The following is a 23,000-nucleotide window of genomic DNA, read 5'->3' as shown; positions in this document are numbered from 1 at the left end:
CACAGTACAATATTGAGTAGAGCGTGACCGTAGTCGTCAAACCGTGTCTCTTACAATATGTGTTCGCTACACGGGCGAGAAGTCTTATATGTCAAACAGTACTACCTTAAGGTTAACATTGAATACTTAATTCTACTCCTAACTTCGTACACGCGCGTGTGGAGCGTATAATTTAGTTCGGTTATACAACAGTGGTTACAGACTTTAAAGTACATACGTAAATATTACTAGTGTCACAGAAACGTGTCTTTAATTACTTCTAACAACGTATATATTGGAACAGTGTTTCTGCAGGGGTTGGGCGCATCGCGCAGACAATATAAGGAAGCGAGGCACGTTCTACGTTAAGTATACGAGAGACGCAACAGAAGAAAACCCGATAGTGCAAAATGTACATATCCTCCTAAGACGGGAGCGGGCCGGTTTCCCGGCCATGGGCGGCGCCGAGGACAAGAACTAGTATAAATGAAAAAAGAAAAATTTAGAATTTTGAACGTGGCGGCCAAACGTAAGCGAAGGGGAATTCAAGCCACTACACACCAACACTCACCCACCCATGACCGGTGACCGGACGCACCACCCGCGACAAACTATTCGCACTAGAACTATGTACTATCTAAGAACGAGGCGAGCGCGCCCAGCCCCTTTATACTCTAAGGAAATTAGTCCGGCGTAATAACACACACATGCATAGTTACAAGCGACAAGCAAAATCCTTCCGCGCACCACAAGCGCCTAGAGAGGGGACACGTTGACGTCAACACTGGAGGGAGAAAAGGAGGGGTAATACTCCGCTCAAGGGACGGCGCACTCACAGGAGGTGAAAGAAAACAAAAAAAGACATCACGTAATTAATAAGATGTGACGGAAGCAGTGCGCCTCAGCACACTGCAACCACCCTCGCTTAAGGGAGAACACACCCCTGACGAAACAAGTGCTGGAAGGTGTAGACTTCGGCAATCGCATACATGCAGGCGGCCAAACGGGGGGGGGGGGGGGGGGGGGGGTACGATGATCTTGAAGAAGACTTCCCGTGCCCGCATCTTGTTGCGCAGGCGGCAAACTAGCGCACTGTGCTCCTTCCTTCGACACGATTGCGTTCCGAACAATGCCGTGGCTCCCAGTGTTAGCGCAGTCAACGACTCGGAGCATGTAGTCGTTGAGTCGGGTATCAGAGTTATCAATATACTCGCCACGCCTCACGTTGTTGACGAGAGATTCAATGAGAGGAGTACGTGCGGTGCGCCGATGGGGGAATAGCAACTGACTCACCCCAAAGGCGCGTCTTCAAGCATCCGAAGTTCCAGCATCCGGGACCACCAGTAGTAAGCGGCGGCGATGGCGAGCACGGTACTGCGAAGACTGCGGCAAGGGGAAGGGGGGGGGGGAAAGCGGCGAAGCGTGGATCTCAGGCAGTGACGTACGAGGGGGGGGGGCGGGCCCGGCCCTCCCGTAGCAAGTCGGCTAAGGTGATCGGCGATGACAAGTCGAAGCGCTAGCTGGGGGGGGGGGGGGAGACGAAGCACACGCGAATTGAGTCGGAGTATCGGAAGGGGGGAAAGAGAACTTCACTGTTCTGGCGCATAAGCGGAACACTAATACACAATCTTTAAGAGAAATCAACAATATTTTACTGCCATATCCATAAATATAGATAATAAACTCTAAAAAGATACAGAAGATACACCAAAGTTGTTTCACAACTCTAACGCACATAAGCCACCAACAAGTATACATTGAAAAAGGATTATAACCCCACACGCCAACCACAAAACCAAGCGTACGTAATAGATTACAAATTTACAAGATTAAAAAAAAAAATTTTGGAACACGCGCGTGTACTATACTATAAACGATTTATTGTTAAGCATGATACGCTTTTAAATGGCTAACGTGGCTTTTCCTCAGACGCCCTCGTGTGCCGGGTTTAGCCAAGAGCACCGTGTTGGCCCCCAGAAACCTAGAGATCCTATACGGGCCGACAAAGGGGGGGATAAACTTAGAGCCCAGCTTCCCAATCTTTGAGGGGAGCGCAAAATTGCGTACCAAAACAAGGTCGCCTACTTGAAAATCGCTCGGATGTCTGCCAGTATTGTACGCATCGGAAACCCGTTCCCTGGCCCTTTGCAAATTAATTGCCACGGAATCTACGATAGCTTCGAGTGCTGAAGGGTCCCAAGCCTCATCTACGGGAGGGAGTCCCCAGATATTAAGGAGAGGGTGAGCGAAACTGCGGCCCAAAAACGGGACAGAGGGGGGGAACCCAGTGGCAGAATGAACAGCACTATTGAGGCCTATCGAAATAAATTCAATGTCTCGGTCCCATAGAGTCTGATCTTCTCTGTAATAAGCTGTGAACACGCTTTTTAGGACTTTATTCACCCTTTCGGACATATTCCCCTGGGGGAAGTAAGCGCTGGAGTGAACAGGCTTCATGGCCCACTCCATGCACATGGCTTGCCATTCCGCTGAGCGGAAATAAGAAGCGTTGTCCGACACGATGATAGCGGGGGCTCCCAGTATCTGCCAGACTCGCGTCCGAAGAGCGCGAGTTATCGTAGCTGCTTTGAAATTCCGTAGAGGTAGTAGGATAATGAATTTTGAAAAAATATCAACTAGAACTAATAGGCAATTGTTCCCCAGCGTAGACCGGGTTAACGGCCCGAATATATCGACGTGCACGGTGTGCCAGGGGGCCACGGGAGGGTCAGCGGCATACATCCCTATTTTCCCACAAGAGGGGGGCTTGGAAACCTGACAATCATGACACGCGCGCACGTATTGACGTACGTCGCCGCGTATATTGGGCCAGGCAAAATGAGCGGAAATTTTTTGAAACGTTTTCGAGATGCCGAAGTGACTGCCCAGAAAAGAACCGTGAAAGTATTTAAGGATCAGGGGGCGTAGTGAAACAGGTACTAACATTTTACGCGCTCGTCCCAACTTCCCTGTGTAAAAGACGACACCGTTTTCAAAAACATAGGGTACGTCGGCGCCGGCACTAATTTGGCGACGAATGTCACTACAAAAAGGATCTGTAGACTGTTGCTCTTTAACATTAACGTAGGATTCCGGAAAGATTCTACTTGTATTCACGTGAGCCTCGACAAGTGGGCTAGTGAGCTTATCGTCCTCCGAAAGGTGGGTATCAACAGAAAATTCTTCCGGATTGAACATCCGTGAAAGCGAGTCAGCGACTACGTTTTCAGTTCCTTTTATGTGTCGGATAACGAAATCGAATCGGGATAGGCGGAGGATCCACCGGCCCAACTTACCCAGTTGGTTGGGGTGGTTAAACAACCAACTAAGGGCCTGGTTGTCCGTATACAGGTCGAATTCGGACCCTTCGAGGTAGGAGTGAAACTTCTCTACGCCGAAGAGGCACCCAAGGGCCTCCTTCTCGTATGTACCGAGCCGTTTCTCCCCATCTGACAAAGTTCGGCTGGCGTAGGCAATGGGTCTGAAGGAACCGGCGATTTCGTGACTAAGCACCGCGCCCAAAGCTAGAGAAGAAGCGTCCACATGTAGAGAAAATCTTTTATCGAAATCGGGTAGAATGAGGACTGGGGGACTCGCTATGACTGCCTTTAATTTATTGAAAGCAGTATCACAATCCTCTGACCATGTGAAGGGGACGTGTTTCTTCCGAAGCGAATTCAGGGGCGCGCACAGTCGCGCAAAATTGGGTATAAAGCGCGAATAGTACCCCAATAATCCCAAAAAACGCTGCAGGCCCTTCAAGTTCCGGGGGCGCGGGAAGTTTACTACCGGGGATACCTTGTCCGGATCCATCAACAACGTACCCTCGGCAATCACATACCCCAAGAACCTGACGGACTTTTGCGCCAGCGAAATTTTTTCGGGATTGACGGTGAGGCCTGCACCGCGTAATCGCAAAAAAACCTCGCGCAAATGCTGCATATGTTCACCAAAGGAATTGCTATAGATGATGATGTCATCGATATAGTTGAAGGCAAAAACCATTTTAACGTCTCGCAGAATGTGGTCTAGGACCCGGCTAAGAGCCTGACTACCAAACTTTACTCCCATGGGTATTCTTTTATATTCGTACTGGCCCCAAGGGGTAGAAAAGGCCGTGTAGGGTCTGCAAGAAGGGTCTATGAGGCACTGGTGGAAGCTATTGTTGAGGTCGATAACGGAAAAAATTTTGCTCTTTCCCAATTGTTGTAGGGCCATTTCTACGGTGGGCAAACCAAAATTATCGTTAATTATTTTCCTATTTAAGGGAATAAAATTATGAACAATGCGGTAGTCTACGCCGTTTTTCTTAACCTTTAAAAAGGTAGGGGTGCTGTAGTTTGAAGTTGAAGGAGCTATGACGTCGGCTTTCAAAAGTTTGTCAAGAATTTCTCTCATTTTAGTCATCAGTATGGGGTTAGGCTTAAAAAATTTAGATTTAACGGGTTCCACGTCTTTCAAATAGAACTTGTACGGCTGCAAGTCACATTTTCCAATTCTTTTCGTAAGGACATCCGGGAACTCCATACGGAGATCCTGCAGAATCTTATCCTCCGCGGTATCAGGCGTAACTTGATCGCTTTGAAGCACATAATTACGCGAAAGGGTTTTCGAGCACAAGGGCACGTCGAAAAGGGGTTCAAAACCAAAATTGATTTTACGGTTGGCAACATCCACCCTGGCTCGCGTTCTCCCTAAAAAATCCAATCCCAAAATCATTGGAAGGGAAACGTTAGGCACAATCAAAAAAGAATGCCGCCATGAAAACCTGTCTATTTTAAGATGCAGATTTAGAAGAGACGTAGCATGAAGCAATTTGTTATCAGCCAAGCAAATACTTGTGCGAGCGTGTTCGCTAATAGAAAAATGCCTCGAATGGACGCGTTGTAGGAGTTGTTCAACGAACTTATCACTGACTAAAGAGTGAGTAGCCCCCGAGTCTACGAGCGCCAAAATAGAAAATCCAAAAAGGAACACATTAGCAAAGAGCAGGGAATTTTGCACCGAGAAATTACCGTCAGCACTGGGGCCGCAACGCATCCCTACACGCGCGGTCCTCCGGCGTTTCCCGGACATTGGTCACGAAAGTGGCCGGGGCTGCGGCAGCGGAAACAAAGACGCTGGCTGACGTCACGAACGGGTTCAGTGCAATCAGACACGAGGTGTCCGTATCTCGTGCAATTACTGCACCGATAACGACCGCTGCGGGGCGCCAGCCCATTAGATTCCATAGGTGGAGCAGAAGCGGCCATGCGCTGCGTGACGGGTGCACTTACACTCGCCGCGTGAGTTGCGCGAGTTACACTGGGGCTTCGCGGATTCAGGTCTCTCGCGCGAAAAACTTGTCCTGCGGATGCATGGTCCCCAGACGGAACCACGGCGCGCCTACTCAACCCGGGCGCACTGGGAAATTCTTTCGCATAACATTCATGCGCTACAAGTCTGTTTTGAATTTCTACGCTCCAAGCGCGCAGCTCCAACATGGTGGTGGGGACTGAGAGCATCGAACCATGTTGCAGAGTAGACGGAGATAAATTCCCCAAAATGATTTCCACTAAACTTTCCTCCAGGAGTCCGAGATCTAGCGCTTCTGCGAAAAGACTAACAGAGTTTATGAAGTCTGAAAGTGACTCGTGGGGCCGCTGAAAACGGTAAACGAATTTGCGTTTACACGTTTCCAGTACTCTGGGCGGGCAAACCAATTTTAAAACATTTGCCTTAAAGACGTCAAAGGAAGAGCCGGCGGTGATAGCTTCACTGAGAAGCGAAACGTACGCGTCGCTACACTTACTCAAATAGGCTTTGAGAAAATCGGCCTCGCTCACCAGCTTCAGGTTATACATCCTGCTAGCTTCCGCTAATTGCATTAGAACCGCGTCCGGGACATTTCCCTCTAAGCGCGGCAGGGTCTTAAGCGCAGACAGGAACATCTTTTGACTAAATACGGGCGCGGCTCTGGGTTCAAGTGCTACGCCGACAGGAGGGTGTATCGCAGCGGCTGCGGTTTCCCGCATGTGAGCAATTACACGTATGCGCAACTCGCGTACGGTCTCGGATTCCCCAACTTCCAGCCCGTGATCACCCAATTAATCCAACAAATCTTCTCTACGCAAAGTGTAAACCCACCCGACGGCGGGGGCGGCTGAGGAACTGGCCATTACACTACCTATCTAGTGGTCACCTGTTAAGCTAATATTACGTTGCTGCTCACCAAGTAAGCAGAGTGGCGCAGGTTGAAACATACCACGATGTACGTTTACTAAAGCAAGTATCCCAGACTCCTCCCATATAGTCGTGATATTTTCCAACCTGCCGGGGAGGAGCATACGGCTATCAATCAGCATAAATAGAGTATATCTTGGTGTAAGGGTAACTGTGCATTAAGGGATGACCACTAGTCTACTCATATACAAGAAAGATTTCAAGTATCTTTTTAATAGATCCCAACTCATCAAAAGGGAGGTATATAAAATTAAGAATACATAAGTATTCCATGAATACAAAAGTTTACAACACGTTAAGCTACACAGTACAATATTAAGTAGAGCGTGACCGTAGTCGTCAAACCGTGTCTCTTACAATATGTGTTCGCTACACGGGCGAGAAGTCTTATATGTCAAACAGTACTACCTTAAGGTTAACATTGAATACTTAATTCTACTCCTAACTTCGCACACGCGCGTGTGGGGCGTATAATTTAGTTCGGTTATACAACAGTGGTTACAGACTTTAAAGTACATACGTAAATATTACTAGTGACACAGAAACGTGTCTTCAGAAACGTGTCTTTAATTACTTCTAACAACGTATATATTGGAACAGTGTTTCTGCAGGGGTTGGGCGCATCGCGCACATTTTCATAGTGAGCCTAAGCAGACAATATAAGGAAGCGAGGCACGTTCTACGTTAAGTATACGAGAGACGCAACAGAAGAAAACCCGATAGTGCAAAATGTACATATCCTCCTAAGACGGGAGCGGGCCGGATTCCCGGCCATGGGCGGCGCCGAGGACAAGAACTAGTATAAATGAAAAAAGAAAAATTTAGAATTTTGAACGTGGCGGCCAAACGTAAGCGAAGGGGAATTCAAGCCACTACACACCAACACTCACCCACCCATGACCGGTGACCGGACGCACCACCCGCGACAAACTATTCGCACTAGAACTATGTACTATCTAAGAACGAGGCGAGCGCGCCCAGCCCCTTTATACTCTAAGGAAATTAGTCCGGCGTAATAACACACACATGCATAGTTACAAGCGACAAGCAAAATCCTTCCGCGCACCACAAGCGCCTAGAGAGGGGACACGTTGACGTCAACACTGGAGGGAGAAAAGGAGGGGTAATACTCCGCTCAAGGGACGGCGCACTCACAGGAGGTGAAAGAAAACAAAAAAAGACATTACGTAATTAATAAGATGTGACGGAAGCAGTGCGCATCAGCACACTGCAACAGTACTGAGTTATATGGTCTCGTGATTTTAGGTTAAAAAAATTGGTTGTTAGTAAAGTCGGTTTACGGACGATAGTTTAACGTGACAACGTCATAACAAAACATTGATGAAATGATTGCATACTTTTATGAATAAAATTGAATCATTTTTATTGAATTATCACTATTTGGTATGGACACAAAGAAGGATTGAAATGAAATCTACAATTTAATTGATAAATTTACTTTTATTTGCACTCATTAATTCAAATATGTTTATTACTTTACCGAAGAGATTATTTGAACTATAACTTTTATACATGTTTGCTATTTAACTTCAAGATCGTCTAGAATGTTTTACGCTTTTTCGCAATTACACATTTAACGACGAAGTTTGTTCGTCGTGAAATTAAACGTAGAATTTAATAAAAATGCCCTAGCAGTTAATAAAATAAGTATTAGTAAGTTTAAGAAAGAATTTCGGCTTTAATCTCCAACCCAGACGCTCGTGGAGCGCTGGGGCCGAGATTAAAATTCGTCGAGAATATTTTACGTTTTTATGTCTTCCAGTGCTCAAAATGATATGCAATTGTGGCCCCGGGCACGAAATGTTATTTATAATTCATTAATAATAACGCTTCTCGCGATAAACAAAGGAAAATATGTATTAACGAGTGCCTGGTTACCACGGAAGCGGGTAGATAGCACGATTAGTTCGGTTCGCGTCCGTCACCGTAGATGACAGCACCGTAGGGGAATAATATTATTTCGTTTTTATAATACGAGTTTATAACAAATACGCATCCCAAATACACCAAACGTATTTATGATGTATCACAATATTTTTTTAAATCATTGTGCAAAATATCCCGGGTTTAGTTTGAATTATTATGTGTAACTGTAAAACACCATTGTTCGTACAAAAGAGGATAGATAGCGCGATTCGTTCGGTTCGCGTCCGTCACCGTAGATGACAGCACCGTAGGGGAATAATTTAATTTCTTTTTTATAATACGATTTTATAAAAAATACGCATCCCAAATACACCAAACTTATTTATAATGTGTTACAATATTTTTTAAACCTTGTGCAAAAGATCCCGGGAGTAATTTGAATTATTATGTGTAACTGTAAAACACCATTATTCGTACAAAAACGTATTTGAAAATTCAATATTACTTTTAAATAACCGTACCGATTGTGCTGAAAATCGGTGGACGATCGTTAAATTACATAATATTAATAATTCAAACGACGAAAACGTGATTGAAAAGTCAAATCGATGGTTGTTCCAATCGAGTGGAAGAGAGATGCGGCACAAGCGTACAATGAGCGTAACGGGACACATCGTAGTGGGACAATGTGCGTTACGGGACACTTTTTCGTGCGTGCAATCGGCGTTCATCGATTTATTAGACGCTTTCACGTCAAAAATTAATCTTACACAGGAGTTCTGGAGATTCTGAAGTCGTTTTGCTAATTTATCAGTCAAATCAGGAAACAAAACATCGCAGTAATCAAAGTGCGGCATAATTAAGAATTGAATAAGGATGGTTTTAATGCTGGGAGGGGTGGAAGGGGGAGGGGAGAAAAATGTATAAGCATCATAAGCAATGCACGAAGATCTCTATTTTCTTGCTAATTTGCATTACCTGATCCTTCCAGGTTAAAGTTGAATTTATCATAACTCCCAGGTTTCTCACAACCTAAGAGAACTGAATATGTATTCCTCCAAGCGTCAAGTTATTACGTTTAAAAGAAGTTACTTTGGATATCATGAGAGCAGAGTCGATTATTATGGCCTGTGTTTTGTCAATATTCAACATGAGTTTATTGGCACTTACCCATCTCAAAATAGAAGCAATATCATAATATACAAAACTAATCGACTGATTAATATCAGTTGCTTTGGTATGAAGATAAATCTGAACATCTAAACATCATCTGTGTGCATGTGATATTGGCAAGTAATGAGGCATTTAGGTAAGTCATTAATAAAAATTGCAAATAAAAGTGGACCAAGAATCGAACCCTGAGGAACTCCCGCTTTTACAAGGAGCCAGCAGGACAATTCACTATCAAGGACGACACATCGGCAAAGAACGTTAAGATGGGATTCTAACCAAGCCAAACTCTATGAGAGAAGTTGTAGAGAACTGAAATTTTACTTAGTAATAGGGCATGGTCTGCCGAATCAAAAGCTTTACTGAGGTCAAGCAGCGTTAAAATCGTTAGTACCCGCTTATCAATAACACGACGTATATTATCCATAGCATTAATTAAAACAGTAGTGGTACTGTGACCAGGTCTGAAACCTGACTGGAAAGTATCTAAAAGATTTCCTTTTCATAGGTATGTACATGTTTACTGATGCACCAGGTGTTCAAGAGCTTTGGAAACAGCAGGTAGGATGCTTATAGGGTGGAAGTCTTTGGATTATTCTGGAGATTTAATTTTTGGAATTGGTTTAATAAACGAGTACTTCCATATAGTCGGATATTGACCTGTAGTAAGTGTTGCATTAAAAATGTGCTCCATAACAGATACAACAAATGGTGACATTATATCCAGCATTTTAATTTTTTTTTTTTTTTGTCATTACAGACCGCATCACTTTTAATGCGACGCAGGGCCTTCGCAACATCTAAGCACGACATAACCGCACGTTTTCTGTGTGATGCACAAGGTTTGCAGCAGAAAACTTTTGATATGTTACTAAAAAATGTTGATTCTACCACTGTTGAAAAAGGCAGCGTTTATATATTTTTTCTTACATTAAAAACCTTAGTTTCCTAAGACCGAAATTTGCCCCAACCCGAGCAACTTTAGGTTCCCGCAGTACAATACACACTACGTCGCTCGGAACCTTTCACTGGTCAGATCAATTGAGTCAGAGCAATATACCATTTTAATGCTTAAGAATCATGCAACAATCTTTTCTAACGTCTTTTAAGTCGGTCCATTCAGGTTTATGTTATCTGTATTTTCATTCATTTGATAATTATATTTCATAATATGAAACATTTTTCAATTATATCACGTTGAATAATATATTTAGATAAATTTTGTTTGGTTCACTACAGTAATAATGTTTACGGAATGCAATATTGTGGAGCACTCAAGAAGCTATTATTCAAAGTTTTACTTTACGTTTTTGGTGTAAAGCACAAGGTTTGCGGAGGTTAATTTAACATGTAACTAGAAAAAGATGATATTACAACTGTACCAAATCTCAGTTTGGGGTGAATATTTCATAGGTTACAAAACCTCGATTTCATGGGAGCGAAAGTCACCCCAGCCTTTGCAGCTGTAGCACTGTCGCAATACGTACACAACAATGCTACACTCGGATCGCTCTAGCGATTTAATCAATTACTCAAGCCTCTTCAAATATATATCACATTTTAGCTTACGAAATATGCACAAATTTTTTTTTTAACGTAATTATTACATCGGACCCTTTATTTTAATGTGATTCATATTTTTATGTCATTGACTGAGATAAAGAAAAAAACACTTTTTTTATTACTTCATCGATTTCTATCAAACCTTTTATACTAATATTTGGCACATGTTTTAACATAAATGTGTGAAATAGTGTTTCTAGATTATTTTGATGCATTTATGGAGAGGCTATGTTAAAAACTGCGTAAATAAGAAACATTTTAATGGACTGTTGTGAGTCGCTGTCATCTAGGACGTAACTGCACGTTTTCGGTGATACGCTAAATGACTACAGCGGTAAACATTCGGTATATATTTAGCATAGTTGACTCTACCACTGTGCAAAAATTCATCTTTGGGCAAAGTTTTCACAAACTTTTGTTTCCTGGGATATAGCTTTCCTGTAGCCTTGTCTGAACCCAGTTAACTAGCCCCGGGGGGAAGGTCAGTGGGTGGCCCTGAGTGAATAGGCGACCGCCGCACGAACAATGAGTGACGCGACTACAATGACGGACTGCGAGGCCCCTTCAGGGCTGAGCACGAGCGAACAGCCGGTTACCACGGTCGGGAGATCTCTACGACCGACAGCCCCCCTCCCTCCCTAGTGACGAGGGGCACCAGTACCCGCGGGTATTTCATGCGCTCAAAGGAGCACACGTGCCAAAACCGCTTTCGTCACGGCTCCATCGCCGAGTGTCACCGCGCGGCCAAGACTTAAAAAGCCACAAACCTGTGAAAAATTTGTCCAAAGCTGAATTTTTGCACAGTTGTAGATTTGACTATGCTTAATAACATACCGAAAGTTTACCGCTGTGCGTATCACCGAAAATTTGCATTTAAGTCCTAGATGACAGCGACTTACATCAGTCCATTAAAATGCTACCCATTTGTACAGTTTTTAATTTAGACTGTCCATAAAACTACCAAAATAATCTTGAGACTCTAATACAGCCATTAATGTTGTAAAAAGCATAAATTGTTAATATTAAAGATGTGATATTAAGCGATTAATTCATGACATATTATTTTTTATCTTTGCCACTCAGATAAAAATACTATTTACACCAATTTGAAGAGTCCAATGCGAAAAATGTCCAAATAAATGTTTTTGGTTATACCTTTAGCTTTAAGACAGTATATTTATAAAGAGTCTAACGTAATTAGTTGGCTCATTAAAGCGGCCCGAGCGTTGCAGTGTACTGCGGCCGTACTGATCTATCACGGCCACCGCCGTTCCAGCGCGGCATTGCGACACACTGCGTACTGCGACACTCATTCAACTTGGTCTTATTTAGGGATTACTTAAAACATAGCTAATTCATATGAGAGGGTTTATTTATGTTACATGTAATGAGATATGCATTTTTTTTCTTAAATGAATGTTTTTGATACAATAAAATTAACAATAAACGATTTCTGCTTGGAACTTGTAAATGAAAAACTCTAGAGGACCTCTGGTTTTATATCTGCATGGATTTATTCTGTTTCAAAAATTTTATTATTAAAAATTATTTTTTTAGCATAAAATTTTTTTTATTTCTGATACATCGTTTTATTTTCGATCAGAACAATGCACAATTTTAATGTAGCCTGTATTCGACAAAATGAAAAATTATATATTTACTTCTTTAAAATCTGTTTACTACATAAAAATTGAATAAAACGATTCATCGTAAATGTACTCTGAGTTTTTTTTTTCACTTTTACAACATAATTCCTATAATAATAGGGTTTTTTTTCCAGAAAATAGATAAAACACGAGTTGTGTTGTAAAATGTATAGGTAGCATTACATATTAATTTTTTTTAATAAGTTAATGTATTCGAGTGCTGCGCCTAGCTGACGTCGTTGGATTGCTAGTGGCAAAGAGCAGTGGTGGATGTTTTTGCAAGATTTTGACCGTATTTTATGACCCTACCTGTGAGAGGGTGTTCGTACTAGAAATCCTATTGGTTAGGGAAACTATCCATTCTCTGTAGTCACGTACGGGTGTGCTACTCGCGCAATATCGTCAAATATCACAACTTTCCGGGACGTTCGGTCATTTCTCGGTTAGCTCTGGTTTCACCATAGTAAACGGAACAAAATCTTGTCTGTAGTGATTTCATATTCCTATTACCGTAGCAGTATGGCGTTTGAGGGCAAACCAAGTTTGCTGTATACTGAGAGCCTACTTAAAAAAAGTATTTATGAAGTTATTAAATTATTTACTAAACACAATTTTGTGGATCGTTTGGGAAATTATCATTTAGGACTTAACTGCTCGTTATTGGTGTGATCACAAGGGTTACATCGGTAAACTTTTGACTTGTTACTAAGAAACGTTTATTCTACAACAGTACAAAGTTTCTGCTTTGGGATAATTTTCCATGTTTCTTAACAGCGAAATTCGTCCCGACCCCAAGCCGACTTTGGCAACCTCACAGTAGTACACACTACACGGCTCGGATCGCTTCAGCGGTTAGACGAATTGTATGAGACACTTAAAAAATATACCAATTTAAAGATGAATAAATATGCAACAACTTTTACTTTAAGTCATTTCCATGTTGGGCTCTTTAAGTTTATGTAAAATGTATTTATATTTCCTTAAAATTTAATGAAAGTGAATTCGTTAACTTTTTTGATTTAAATTGTCTATTTTATAGAAAGATGTTTAAACTTTGTACTTTTTATCACTATCCTCAGATAGGGCAATGTTTCTAGATTATTTTGGGTTCCATACTGTCAGTCTACTCCATAAACTGCATTTGCAATATCCATTATTGTGGATGCAAAAAATTGACATTTTGGGCTTAACTGCTCGTTTTTGGCGTGACGCACAAGGTTTGCATCGGTAAACTTTGATATGTTACTAAGAAACGTTCACTCTACAACTGTACAAAGTTTCTTCTTTGGGATAATTTTCCATGTATTAAAAACCTTTGTTTCTTTACAGCGAAATTCGTCCCGACCCGAGCCTACTTCGACAACATCGCAGTAGTATACACTACGCGGCTCGGATCGCTTCAGCGGTCAGACTAATTGTATGAGACACTTAAAAAATATACCAATTTAAAGATGAATAAATATGCAACAACGTTTACTCTAAGCGATTTCCATTTTGAGCTCTTTAAGATTATGTAAAATGTATTTATATTTCCTAAAAATTGAATGAAAGTAAATTCGTTAAGTTTAATGATTTAAATTGTCTATTTTATAGAAAGATGTTTAAACTTTGTACTTTTTATCACTATCCTCAGATAGGGTAATGTTTCTAGATTATTTTGGGTTCCATACTGTCAGTCTATTTCATAAACTGCATTTGCAATATCCATTATTGTGGATCGTTGCAAAAAATTGACATTTTGGGCTTAACTGCTCGTTTTTTGCGTGACGCACAAGGTTTGCAACGGCAAACTTTTGTTATGTTATTAAGAAACGTTCTTTCTACAACTGTACAAAGTTTCTTCTTTGGGATAATTTTCCATGTATTAAAAACCTTTGTTTCTTTACAGCGAAATTCGTCCCGACCCGAGCAGTAGTATACACTACGCGGCTCGGATCGCTTCAGCGGTCAGACTAATTGTATGAGACACTTAACAAATATACCAATTTAAAGATGAATAAATATGAAACAATGTTTTCTTTAAGCGATTTCCATTTTGGGCTCTTTAAGTTTATGTAAAATGTATTTATATTTCCTGAAAATTGAATGAAAGTGAATTCGTTAACTTTAATGATTTAAATTGTCTATTTTATAGAAAGATGTTTAAATTTTGTACTTTTTATCACTATCCTCAGATAGGGCAATGTTTCTAGATTATTTTGGGTTCCATACTGTCAGTCTACTCCATAAACTGCATTTGCAATATCCATTATTGTGGATCGTTGCAAAAAATTGTCATTTTGGGCTTAACTGCTTTTTTTGGCGTGACGCACAAGGTTTGCATCGGTAAACTTTTGACATGTTACTAAGAAACGTTCATTCTACAACTGTACAAAATTTCTTCTTTGGGATAATTTTCCATGTATTAAAAACCTTTGTTTCTTTACAGCGAAATTCGTCCCGACACGAGCCTACTTCGACAACCTCGCAGTAGTATACACTACGCGGCTCGGATCGCTTTAGCGGTCATACACATTGTACCAGACTCTCAACAAATAAACTAATTTAAAGTTTAAGAACCTTGCAACTACTTTTATTTAATGTTTTCACATCGTGCTCTTCGTGTTTTTGTAATACGTATTTCCATTTATTCATTTTTTTTATATATATAACACCTCTCCTCTAATATTATTGAATAAATAGCATATTTAGTCAAACGTAGTGAAAGATTTTTCAATTTAATCATTGAGAATAATGTTTTGAGTAAGTTTTGGTTACGTTATAGTACCATATTGTTGAGTGGTTAATAAAGTATTATTTAGGACTTAACTTCTCGTTTTTCGGTGTTCCGCGCAAGGTTTGCGGAGGTAAACATTTCAAATGTTACTAGAAAACTTTAATGTTACCACTGTTTTAAATTTAAGTTAGGAGCAAATTTTACAAAAATTAAAAATCTTCGATTTCGTGGGAGTGAGAGTGGCCACAGCGCTTGCGGCTGTGGCTCTGTCGCAGTGCGTAGACGACATTGATGAGCTCAGGAGTCTCTAGTGATCCTATAAATTAAGCTAGACTTTTGAGAGATATGTCCCTGTAAATCTTAAGAACTATACAATAACTTTTTTTCAAGAAATATTTGCGTAAGACCCTTTATTTTTAAGTGAATTGTCTTTTTATTGCCTTGACTGATGTAAAAAAACATATATCATTAATTAAACATTTTTTTCTTACCTTTAATATTAACACTTAGAACTTTATTCATTATAAATGTGAGAATTAGTGCTTTAAGATTATTTTCATATAGCTATCGAGAGTCTACGGTAAAAAGTGCGTAAATGGGAAGCATTTTAATGAACTGCTGCAAGTCGCTGTCATCTAGGACTTAAATGGTAATTTTCAGTGATACGCACAAGGTCTACAGCGGTAAACTTTCGGTGTGTTATTAAGCATAGTCGACTCTACCACTGTGCAAAAATTCAGCTTTGGACAAATTTTTCACAGGTTGAAACCTTTGTTTCCTAAAACCCCGACCGACTTTCTCCAGGAGGAATTCACAGCCCTACGACTATCTGTCCATAACTTGCGGTTTCTGGAAAACCGCGGGACCAGGCAGAAGAGCGAGGGCGCCTCAGGCCTGCGATCCTGAGCGCATCCGCGCCCTACGCGAGCTCGCAGGCGGCTCATAAGAGTAGACGACTACAGGCGTCCGGCGCCACACGCAGTGCAGCAGGTGCCAGCGCTTCGGCCACTCACAATAGAATGGACTCGAGCTAGTTATTATTTCAACCATAACAATACAAACAATTTAAACATAATTTCCAACATGGCCTGCATTCCCTTTCTCTCATGTTTACTGGCGACTCGTTGGCCACTACTCTGGTAACAAAATAAACTCAGTTCAGGCACGAGTAGGAAAAAACCATACACTGCTCCCAGTCCACGACAAATCTCTCTCATACCTTGGCCATAAGATAAACACAACAGGTCTTAAAGAACAATCATCCTCGGTGAGCTATTTATTAAACCTAATGTGTAGCTAGTATTAAAATACATAAACCACATGAAAATTACATTTATAACTAATATATTATTACGACAGGCTGCCCTCTGAACACTAACAGTCCTAATAATACAGGCAGCCTCAGTCCTTTTTAAGTTCGCTAGTTCACGAAGAGACCAGTCAGTCGACGCCAATATAGGTACTCGGGAGGGCAATGGGTACTACTGCCTCTCGGTCCGCGGCTCAGCGATATGGCCGCATCTCCAGGCGATTGTTCATCTCGTCCAGGAATGCCTGAGCTTGTGCCTGGTCCTCTCTCCTCCTCCGGGTCCTGGGCGCAACCCCAGGATCAGCCACGACCAGCGGCCTGGACTGCGACTCGCTCGCGGCTCTGCTACTCGCTGGTGACCCAGTACCAATCCCAAACCTATCCCTGGACTCCGGGTGTAGGGTACCCACTGCTGATCAGCAAACAGCGCTTTAAGTTGTGGTACTCGCCTTTGTCCTCAGGCGAGTAGGGACTCACTAGGCAGGTGGATAGTTGGCAGACCTGGTTCCAATCTCCAACACTCGCTCAGTCTTCTCGGTCGCTATAGCACGGCCGTTAGGTGTCACATGAAACCAAGCCTCACGTAGCCAGACCCACCGACGCTCGTGCAATGTAACTTAGCCTCACACTAGAAACTGAGTGAATCACTCCGACGGCAAGTAACTGTCCATGGTAATGATGTGACCGTAGTTCACATCTTACAAGTCTGAAAGAAGACGTAAGTTATAAAAAAAATATTTAATAGCAAAATAATTGGTTAAATTCACTGTTTATTTTACAGTTTATTTTCAGTGGTTGTGCACAATAGTTTTCTCTCAAAACCGCTCGCTTGAAAAGAGACTTATTATGAAAGCAATTATTTATTTAGAATCGTTAACTTGCATTAATGACTTCGGTTGTTTCCTAAAAATAGTTACATATAAGTCCAACACTATAATGATTTTCAATATTACAGTTTGTGTCTTACAACTGTCGTTGCTTATAATGTGACGAAAAATACTAAAGAACAGCTGTCGGTATTTATTCAGAAGATCTCACGGCCCAGCTTAAAAATGTGGATGGTACAAATTGTAAAGGATACCTTTAGCTTACATTGGAATAATGTGTTATGTTCGGACAATCCTTAGTTTGACCCCTATGAATTAAAATTTATCATAAAAATTTGGAATGCAATGGTCCATGTTAAGCTAGAGATTTTTTAAGTACTTATTTTTCAAACTTAAATATTTTCTAGTTTATTGCAGAGCAGAACTTTCAAATTTGTATACGTATTGTAAAACATTTCTTTCTCGGTTGAGAATGAATAAAAAATTATTTTATTTAAACACATTTCGCGCAGGCTACTTCAGTCATTCGGCGCACTTTTTTGTTGGTAAAAGTATATACAGAAGATCTCACGGCCCAGCTTAAAATTGTGAATGGTACATATTGTAAAGGATACCTTTAGCTAACATTGGAATCATGTGTTATGTTCGGACAATCCTTAGTTTGATCCCTATGAATTAAAATTAATCATAAATATTTGGCTGTCGTGGTCCATGTTTAACTAGTGTTTTTTTAAGAACTTATTTTTTAAACATAAATTTTTTCTGGTTTATTGCTGAGTAGAACTTTCAATTTTGTATACTTATTGTAAAACATTTCTTTCTCGATTGAGAATGAAGAAAAAAATTATTTTATTCAAGCCCATTTCGCGCAGGCTACTTCAGTCATTCGGCGCACTTTTTTGTTGGTAAAAGTATATACAGAAGATCTCACGGCCCAGCTTAAAATTGTGAATGGTACATATTGTAAAGGATACCTTTAGCTAACATTGGAATCATGTGTTATGTTCGGACAATCCTTAGTTTGATCCCTATGAATTAAAATTTATCATAAATATTTGGCTGTCGTGGTCCATGTTTAACTAGTGTTTTTTTAAGAACTTATTTTTCAAACATAAATATTTTCTGGTTTATTGCTGAGTAGAACTTTCAATTTTGTATACTTATTGTAAAACATTTCTTTCTCGATTGAGAATGAAGAAAAAAATTATTTTATTCAAGCCCATTTCGCGCAGGCTACTTCAGTCATTCGGCGCACTTTTTTGTTGGTAAAAGTATATACAGAAGATCTCACGGCCCAGCTTAAAATTGTGGATGGTACAAATTGTAAAGGATACCTTTAGCTAACATTGGAATCATGTGTTATGTTCGGACAATCCTTAGTTTGATCCCTATGAATTAAAATGTATCATAAATATTTGGCTGTCGTGGTCCATGTTTAGCTAGTGTTTTTTTAAGAACTTATTTTTCAAACATAAATTTTTTCTGGTTCATTGCTGAGTAGAACTTTTAATTTTGTATACTTATTGTAAAACATTTCTTTCTCGATTGAGAATGAAGAAAAAAATTATTTTATTCAAGCCCATTTCGCGCAGGCTACTTCAGTCATTCGGCACACTTTTTTTTTTGGTAAAAGTATATACAGAAGATCTCACGGCCTAGCTACAAATTGTGGCTGGTACAAATTGTAAAGAAAGCCTTTGGCTAACCTTGGAATCATGTGTTATGTTCGGACAATCCTTAGTTTGATCCCTATGAATTAAAATGTATAATAAAAATCTCGCTGCAGTGGTCCATGTTCAATAAGTGTTTTTTTTTAAGTACTTATTTTTAAAACTAAAATATTATCTTGTTTATTGTTGAGCAGAACTTTCAAATTTGTATACGTATTGTAAAACATTTCTTTCTCGGTTAAGAATGAAGAAAAAAATTATTTTATTCAAACACATTTCGCGCAGGCTACTTCAGTCATTCGGCACACTTTTTATTGGTAAAAGTATATACAGAAGATCTCACGGCCCAGCTTAAAATTGTGGATGGTACAAATTGTAAAGGATACCTTTAGCTTACATTAGAATAATGTGTCATGTTCGGACAATCCTTAGTTTGATCCCTATGAATTAAAATTTATCATAAAAATTTGGAAGGGAATGGTCGATGTTTAGCTAGAGTTTTTTTTTAAGTACTTATTTTTCAAGCTTAAATATTTTCTGGTTTATTGCTGAGTAGAACCTTCACTTTCGTATGCTTATTTGAAACATTTTTTTTTTTTAGATAGAGAATGAAGGAAAAAAAATATTTAATTCGAGCACATTTCGCGCAGGCTACTTCAGTCATTCGGCGCACTTTTTTGTTGGTAAAAGTATATACAGAAGATCTCACGGCCCAGCTTAAAATTGTGGATGGTACATATTGTAAAGGATACCTTTAGCTAACATTGGAATCATGTGTTATGTTCGGACAATCCTTAGTTTGATCCCTATGAATTAAAATTAATCATAAATATTTGGCTGTCGTGGTCCATGTTTAACTAGTGTTTTTTTAAGAACTTATTTTTCAAAAAAAATATTTTCTGGTTTATTGCTGAGTAGAACTTTCAATTTTGTATACTTATTGTAAAACATTTCTTTCTCGATTGAGAATGAAGAAAAAAATTATTTTATTCAAGCCCATTTCGCGCAGGCTACTTCAGTCATTCGGCGCACTTTTTTGTTGGTAAAAGTATATACAGAAGATCTCACGGCCCAGCTTAAAATTGTGGATGGTACAAATTGTAAAGGATACCTTTAGCTAACATTGGAATCATGTGTTATGTTCGGACAATCCTTAGTTTGATCCCTATGAATTAAAATTTATCATAAATATTTGGCTGTCGTGGTCCATGTTTAGCTAGCGTTTTTTTAAGAACTTATTTTTCAAACATAAATTTTTTCTGGTTTATTGCTGAGTAGAACTTTCAATTTTGTATATTTATTGTAAAACATTTCTTTCTCGATTGAGAATGAAGAAAAAAATTATTTTATTCAAGCCCATTTCGCGCAGGCTACTTCAGTGATTCGCCACACTTTTTTTTTGGTAAAAGTATATACAGAAGATCTCACGGCCTAGCTACAAATTGTGGCTGGTACAAATTGTAAAGAAAGCCTTTGGCTAACCTTGGAATCATGTGTTATGTTCGGACAATCCTTAGTTTGATCCCTATGAATTAAAATGTATAATAAAAATCTCGCTGCAGTGGTCCATGTTCAATAAGTGTTTTTTTTTAAGTACTTATTTTTAAAACTAAAATATTATCTTGTTTATTGTTGAGCAGAACTTTCAAATTTGTATACGTATTGTAAAACATTTCTTTCTCGATTGAGAATGAAGAAAAAAATTATTTTATTCAAACACATTTCGCGCAGGCTACTTCAGTCATTCGGCACACTTTTTTGTTGGTAAAAGTATATACAGAAGATCTCACGGCCCAGCTTAAAATTGTGGATGGTACATATTGTAAAGGATACCTTTAGCTTACATTGGAATCATGTGTCATGTTCGGACAATCCTTAGTTTGATCCCTATGAATTAAAATTTATCATAAAAATTTGGAAGGGAATGGTCTATGTGTAGCTAAAGTTATTTTAAGTAATTATTTTTCAAACCTAAATATTTTCTTGTTTATTGCTGAGTAGAACCGTCACTTTCGTATGCTTATTTGAAATTTTTTTTTTTTTTTTTAGATTGAGAATGAAGGAAAAAAGTATTTAATTCGAGCACATTTCGCGCAGGCTACTTCAGTCATTCGGCGCACTTTTTTGTTGGTAAAAGTATATACAGAAGATCTCACGGCCCAGCTTAAAATTGTGGATGGTACAAATTGTAAAGGATACCTTTAGCTTACATAAGAATAATGTGTCATGTTCGGACAATCCTTAGTTTGATCCCTATGAATTAAAATTTATCATAAAAATTTGGAATAGAATGGTCGATGTTTAGCTAGAGTTTTTTTTTAAAGTACTTATTTTTCAAGCTTAAATATTTTCTGGTTTATTGCTGAGTAGAACCTTCACTTTCGTATGCTTATTTGAAACATTTTTTTTTTTAGATAGAGAATGAAGGAAAAAAATATTTAATTCGAGCACATTTCGCGCAGGCTACTTCAGTCATTCGGCGCACTTTTTTGTTGGTAAAAGTATATACAGAAGATCTCACGGCCCAGCTTAAAATTGTGGATGGTACAAATTGTAAAGGATACCTTTAGCTAACATTGGAATCATGTGTTATGTTTGGACAATCCTTAGGTAATTTTATTCCCATGAATTAATATATTTATATGATTTCATTTTCAAGATTTTTTATTTAGTTTGACCATTATCTCTTAATTATTTTAATAAAAAAATTGTTGCGGGTTTTAGTAATTCTACTACGTGCTTATTAAATGATTTGCCATTGTTTTTTTTAATTTTTTTTATCATTTTGCTATGATGTTTTTGGTTGCGGTAGTATTTTTCTCTGCCCATCACCCTGCGCCATCTTGTTTCCGGTGTTGGTGTTGGTATATACAATATAGAACTTTACCGAGCTCCCTATACAGCCGTGGACACCCACAAATTATTTACTACCTAACTGGAAAATCAATCAACGCAATGAAAAACATACAAAAATCGTGTGCATGATAACTTAAAATTTATTTGCTAAGTCCTAGGAATCCTACAAAATCCATCGGTAAGTTATGATTTCAAAAGTCAAAACACTGTTGTATTCAACTTTACCGCCTATCCACAAATACAGTCATGCACCTGTCCAAATATTATTCGCCTGCACTTTCAAAACTGTATTTAGATTATAGATTATATAGACCATTTCTACTGTTCATGGACAGTTTTCCACTCTTTTCGCAACTTTTTCGCATTGACACGCTACGTTCGTTTACTTAAAATAACTCCGATAAAAATGATTTTTGTGAAATTATTAAATGCAAAGTTTTACTTTGCCGCAGTACATACGTTATTGTTATTACACTAGTCACGAAAAATTTCAAAGTACTAAAACATTTTATAAACTCAATAACATGCCAACTATGCCCACCCGTACGGTTCAAATTTTATTAGTTTATTTGACAGGGGCGGGAGAAAATGTTTGTCATTAGATGATAAAGGTTCATGATAAAAGAGGGGAAAAAAACCAAGTTTTGCGTGCAGGGCTGCAGGTTGCCAGCTGCTGCAAATTGCGGATATTATTATTTTCAAAAAATTAGCTCACCGTTATCATTATTTTGGATTTTGGGGGACATCTCCGCCGTTCGTTGCTAGTGAAACAGCCAACTAAACGCCGAACTATAATTGTGTCGTACTGGCGTTGAATTTCAAAATAATCATAAAAAAAGGTACAGTATCTAAGCTCTTGTTATAATGAATTATGTTAACGTCGATTGCACTCCTGCGATCATTATTTATTTATGAGGTTCGTGTTTTGCAATAGTCGATAAAAAAAATACGCTGGTCGAGAGAAAATGAAATGGGGATAAACTTAGGGAAAACGAAGGTGGTGAGGTTCACGAGGAAGAGAAGGTTGGAGGGAAAAGTGTACTGCTGGAAGGGACAGGTTATCCAGGAAGCTGAGGAGTACAAGTACCTGGGAGTGATCCTGCAGAGCGACTTGGGGTGGGGAAAGCAGGTCAAGAAGGTGGTGAAGAAAGGCAG

The 23,000-nt window shown here is 39.5% G+C and overlaps 2 protein-coding genes across 5 annotated transcripts in view; one reads left to right on the top strand and one right to left on the bottom strand.

Annotated features, from left to right (window-relative positions):
• The window catches only part of LOC134535072 (uncharacterized), a 28,869-nt gene extending 6,153 nt beyond the window's left edge, over positions 1 to 22,716 (bottom strand). The window contains exon 1 of one of the 3 annotated variants that reach the window (XR_010075572.1): positions 22,305 to 22,405. Coding sequence is in view for 1 of the 3 variants with exons in the window: in XM_063373919.1 (XP_063229989.1) it covers positions 22,561 to 22,591 (31 nt within the window). In the remaining 2 variants the exon portion in view is untranslated. The other 2 variants (XM_063373919.1, XM_063373918.1) reach the window with 2 other exon arrangements.
• Positions 22,201 to 23,000, top strand: part of LOC134535071 (ester hydrolase C11orf54 homolog) — a 17,409-nt gene continuing 16,609 nt past the window's right edge. The window contains exon 1 of one of the 2 annotated variants that reach the window (XM_063373915.1): positions 22,201 to 22,684. The gene's annotated coding sequence lies outside the window, so the exon portion shown is untranslated. The remainder of the gene's footprint in view (positions 22,685 to 23,000) is intronic. The other variant, XM_063373916.1, reaches the window with a different exon arrangement.

The sequence above is a fragment of the Bacillus rossius genome, chromosome 8 (assembly GCF_032445375.1).
Source record: "Bacillus rossius redtenbacheri isolate Brsri chromosome 8, Brsri_v3, whole genome shotgun sequence".
Taxonomy (NCBI): domain Eukaryota; kingdom Metazoa; phylum Arthropoda; class Insecta; order Phasmatodea; family Bacillidae; genus Bacillus; species Bacillus rossius.
Note: the sequence above shows the minus strand (reverse complement) of the source record. Positions and strands in the feature narration are given on the sequence as shown.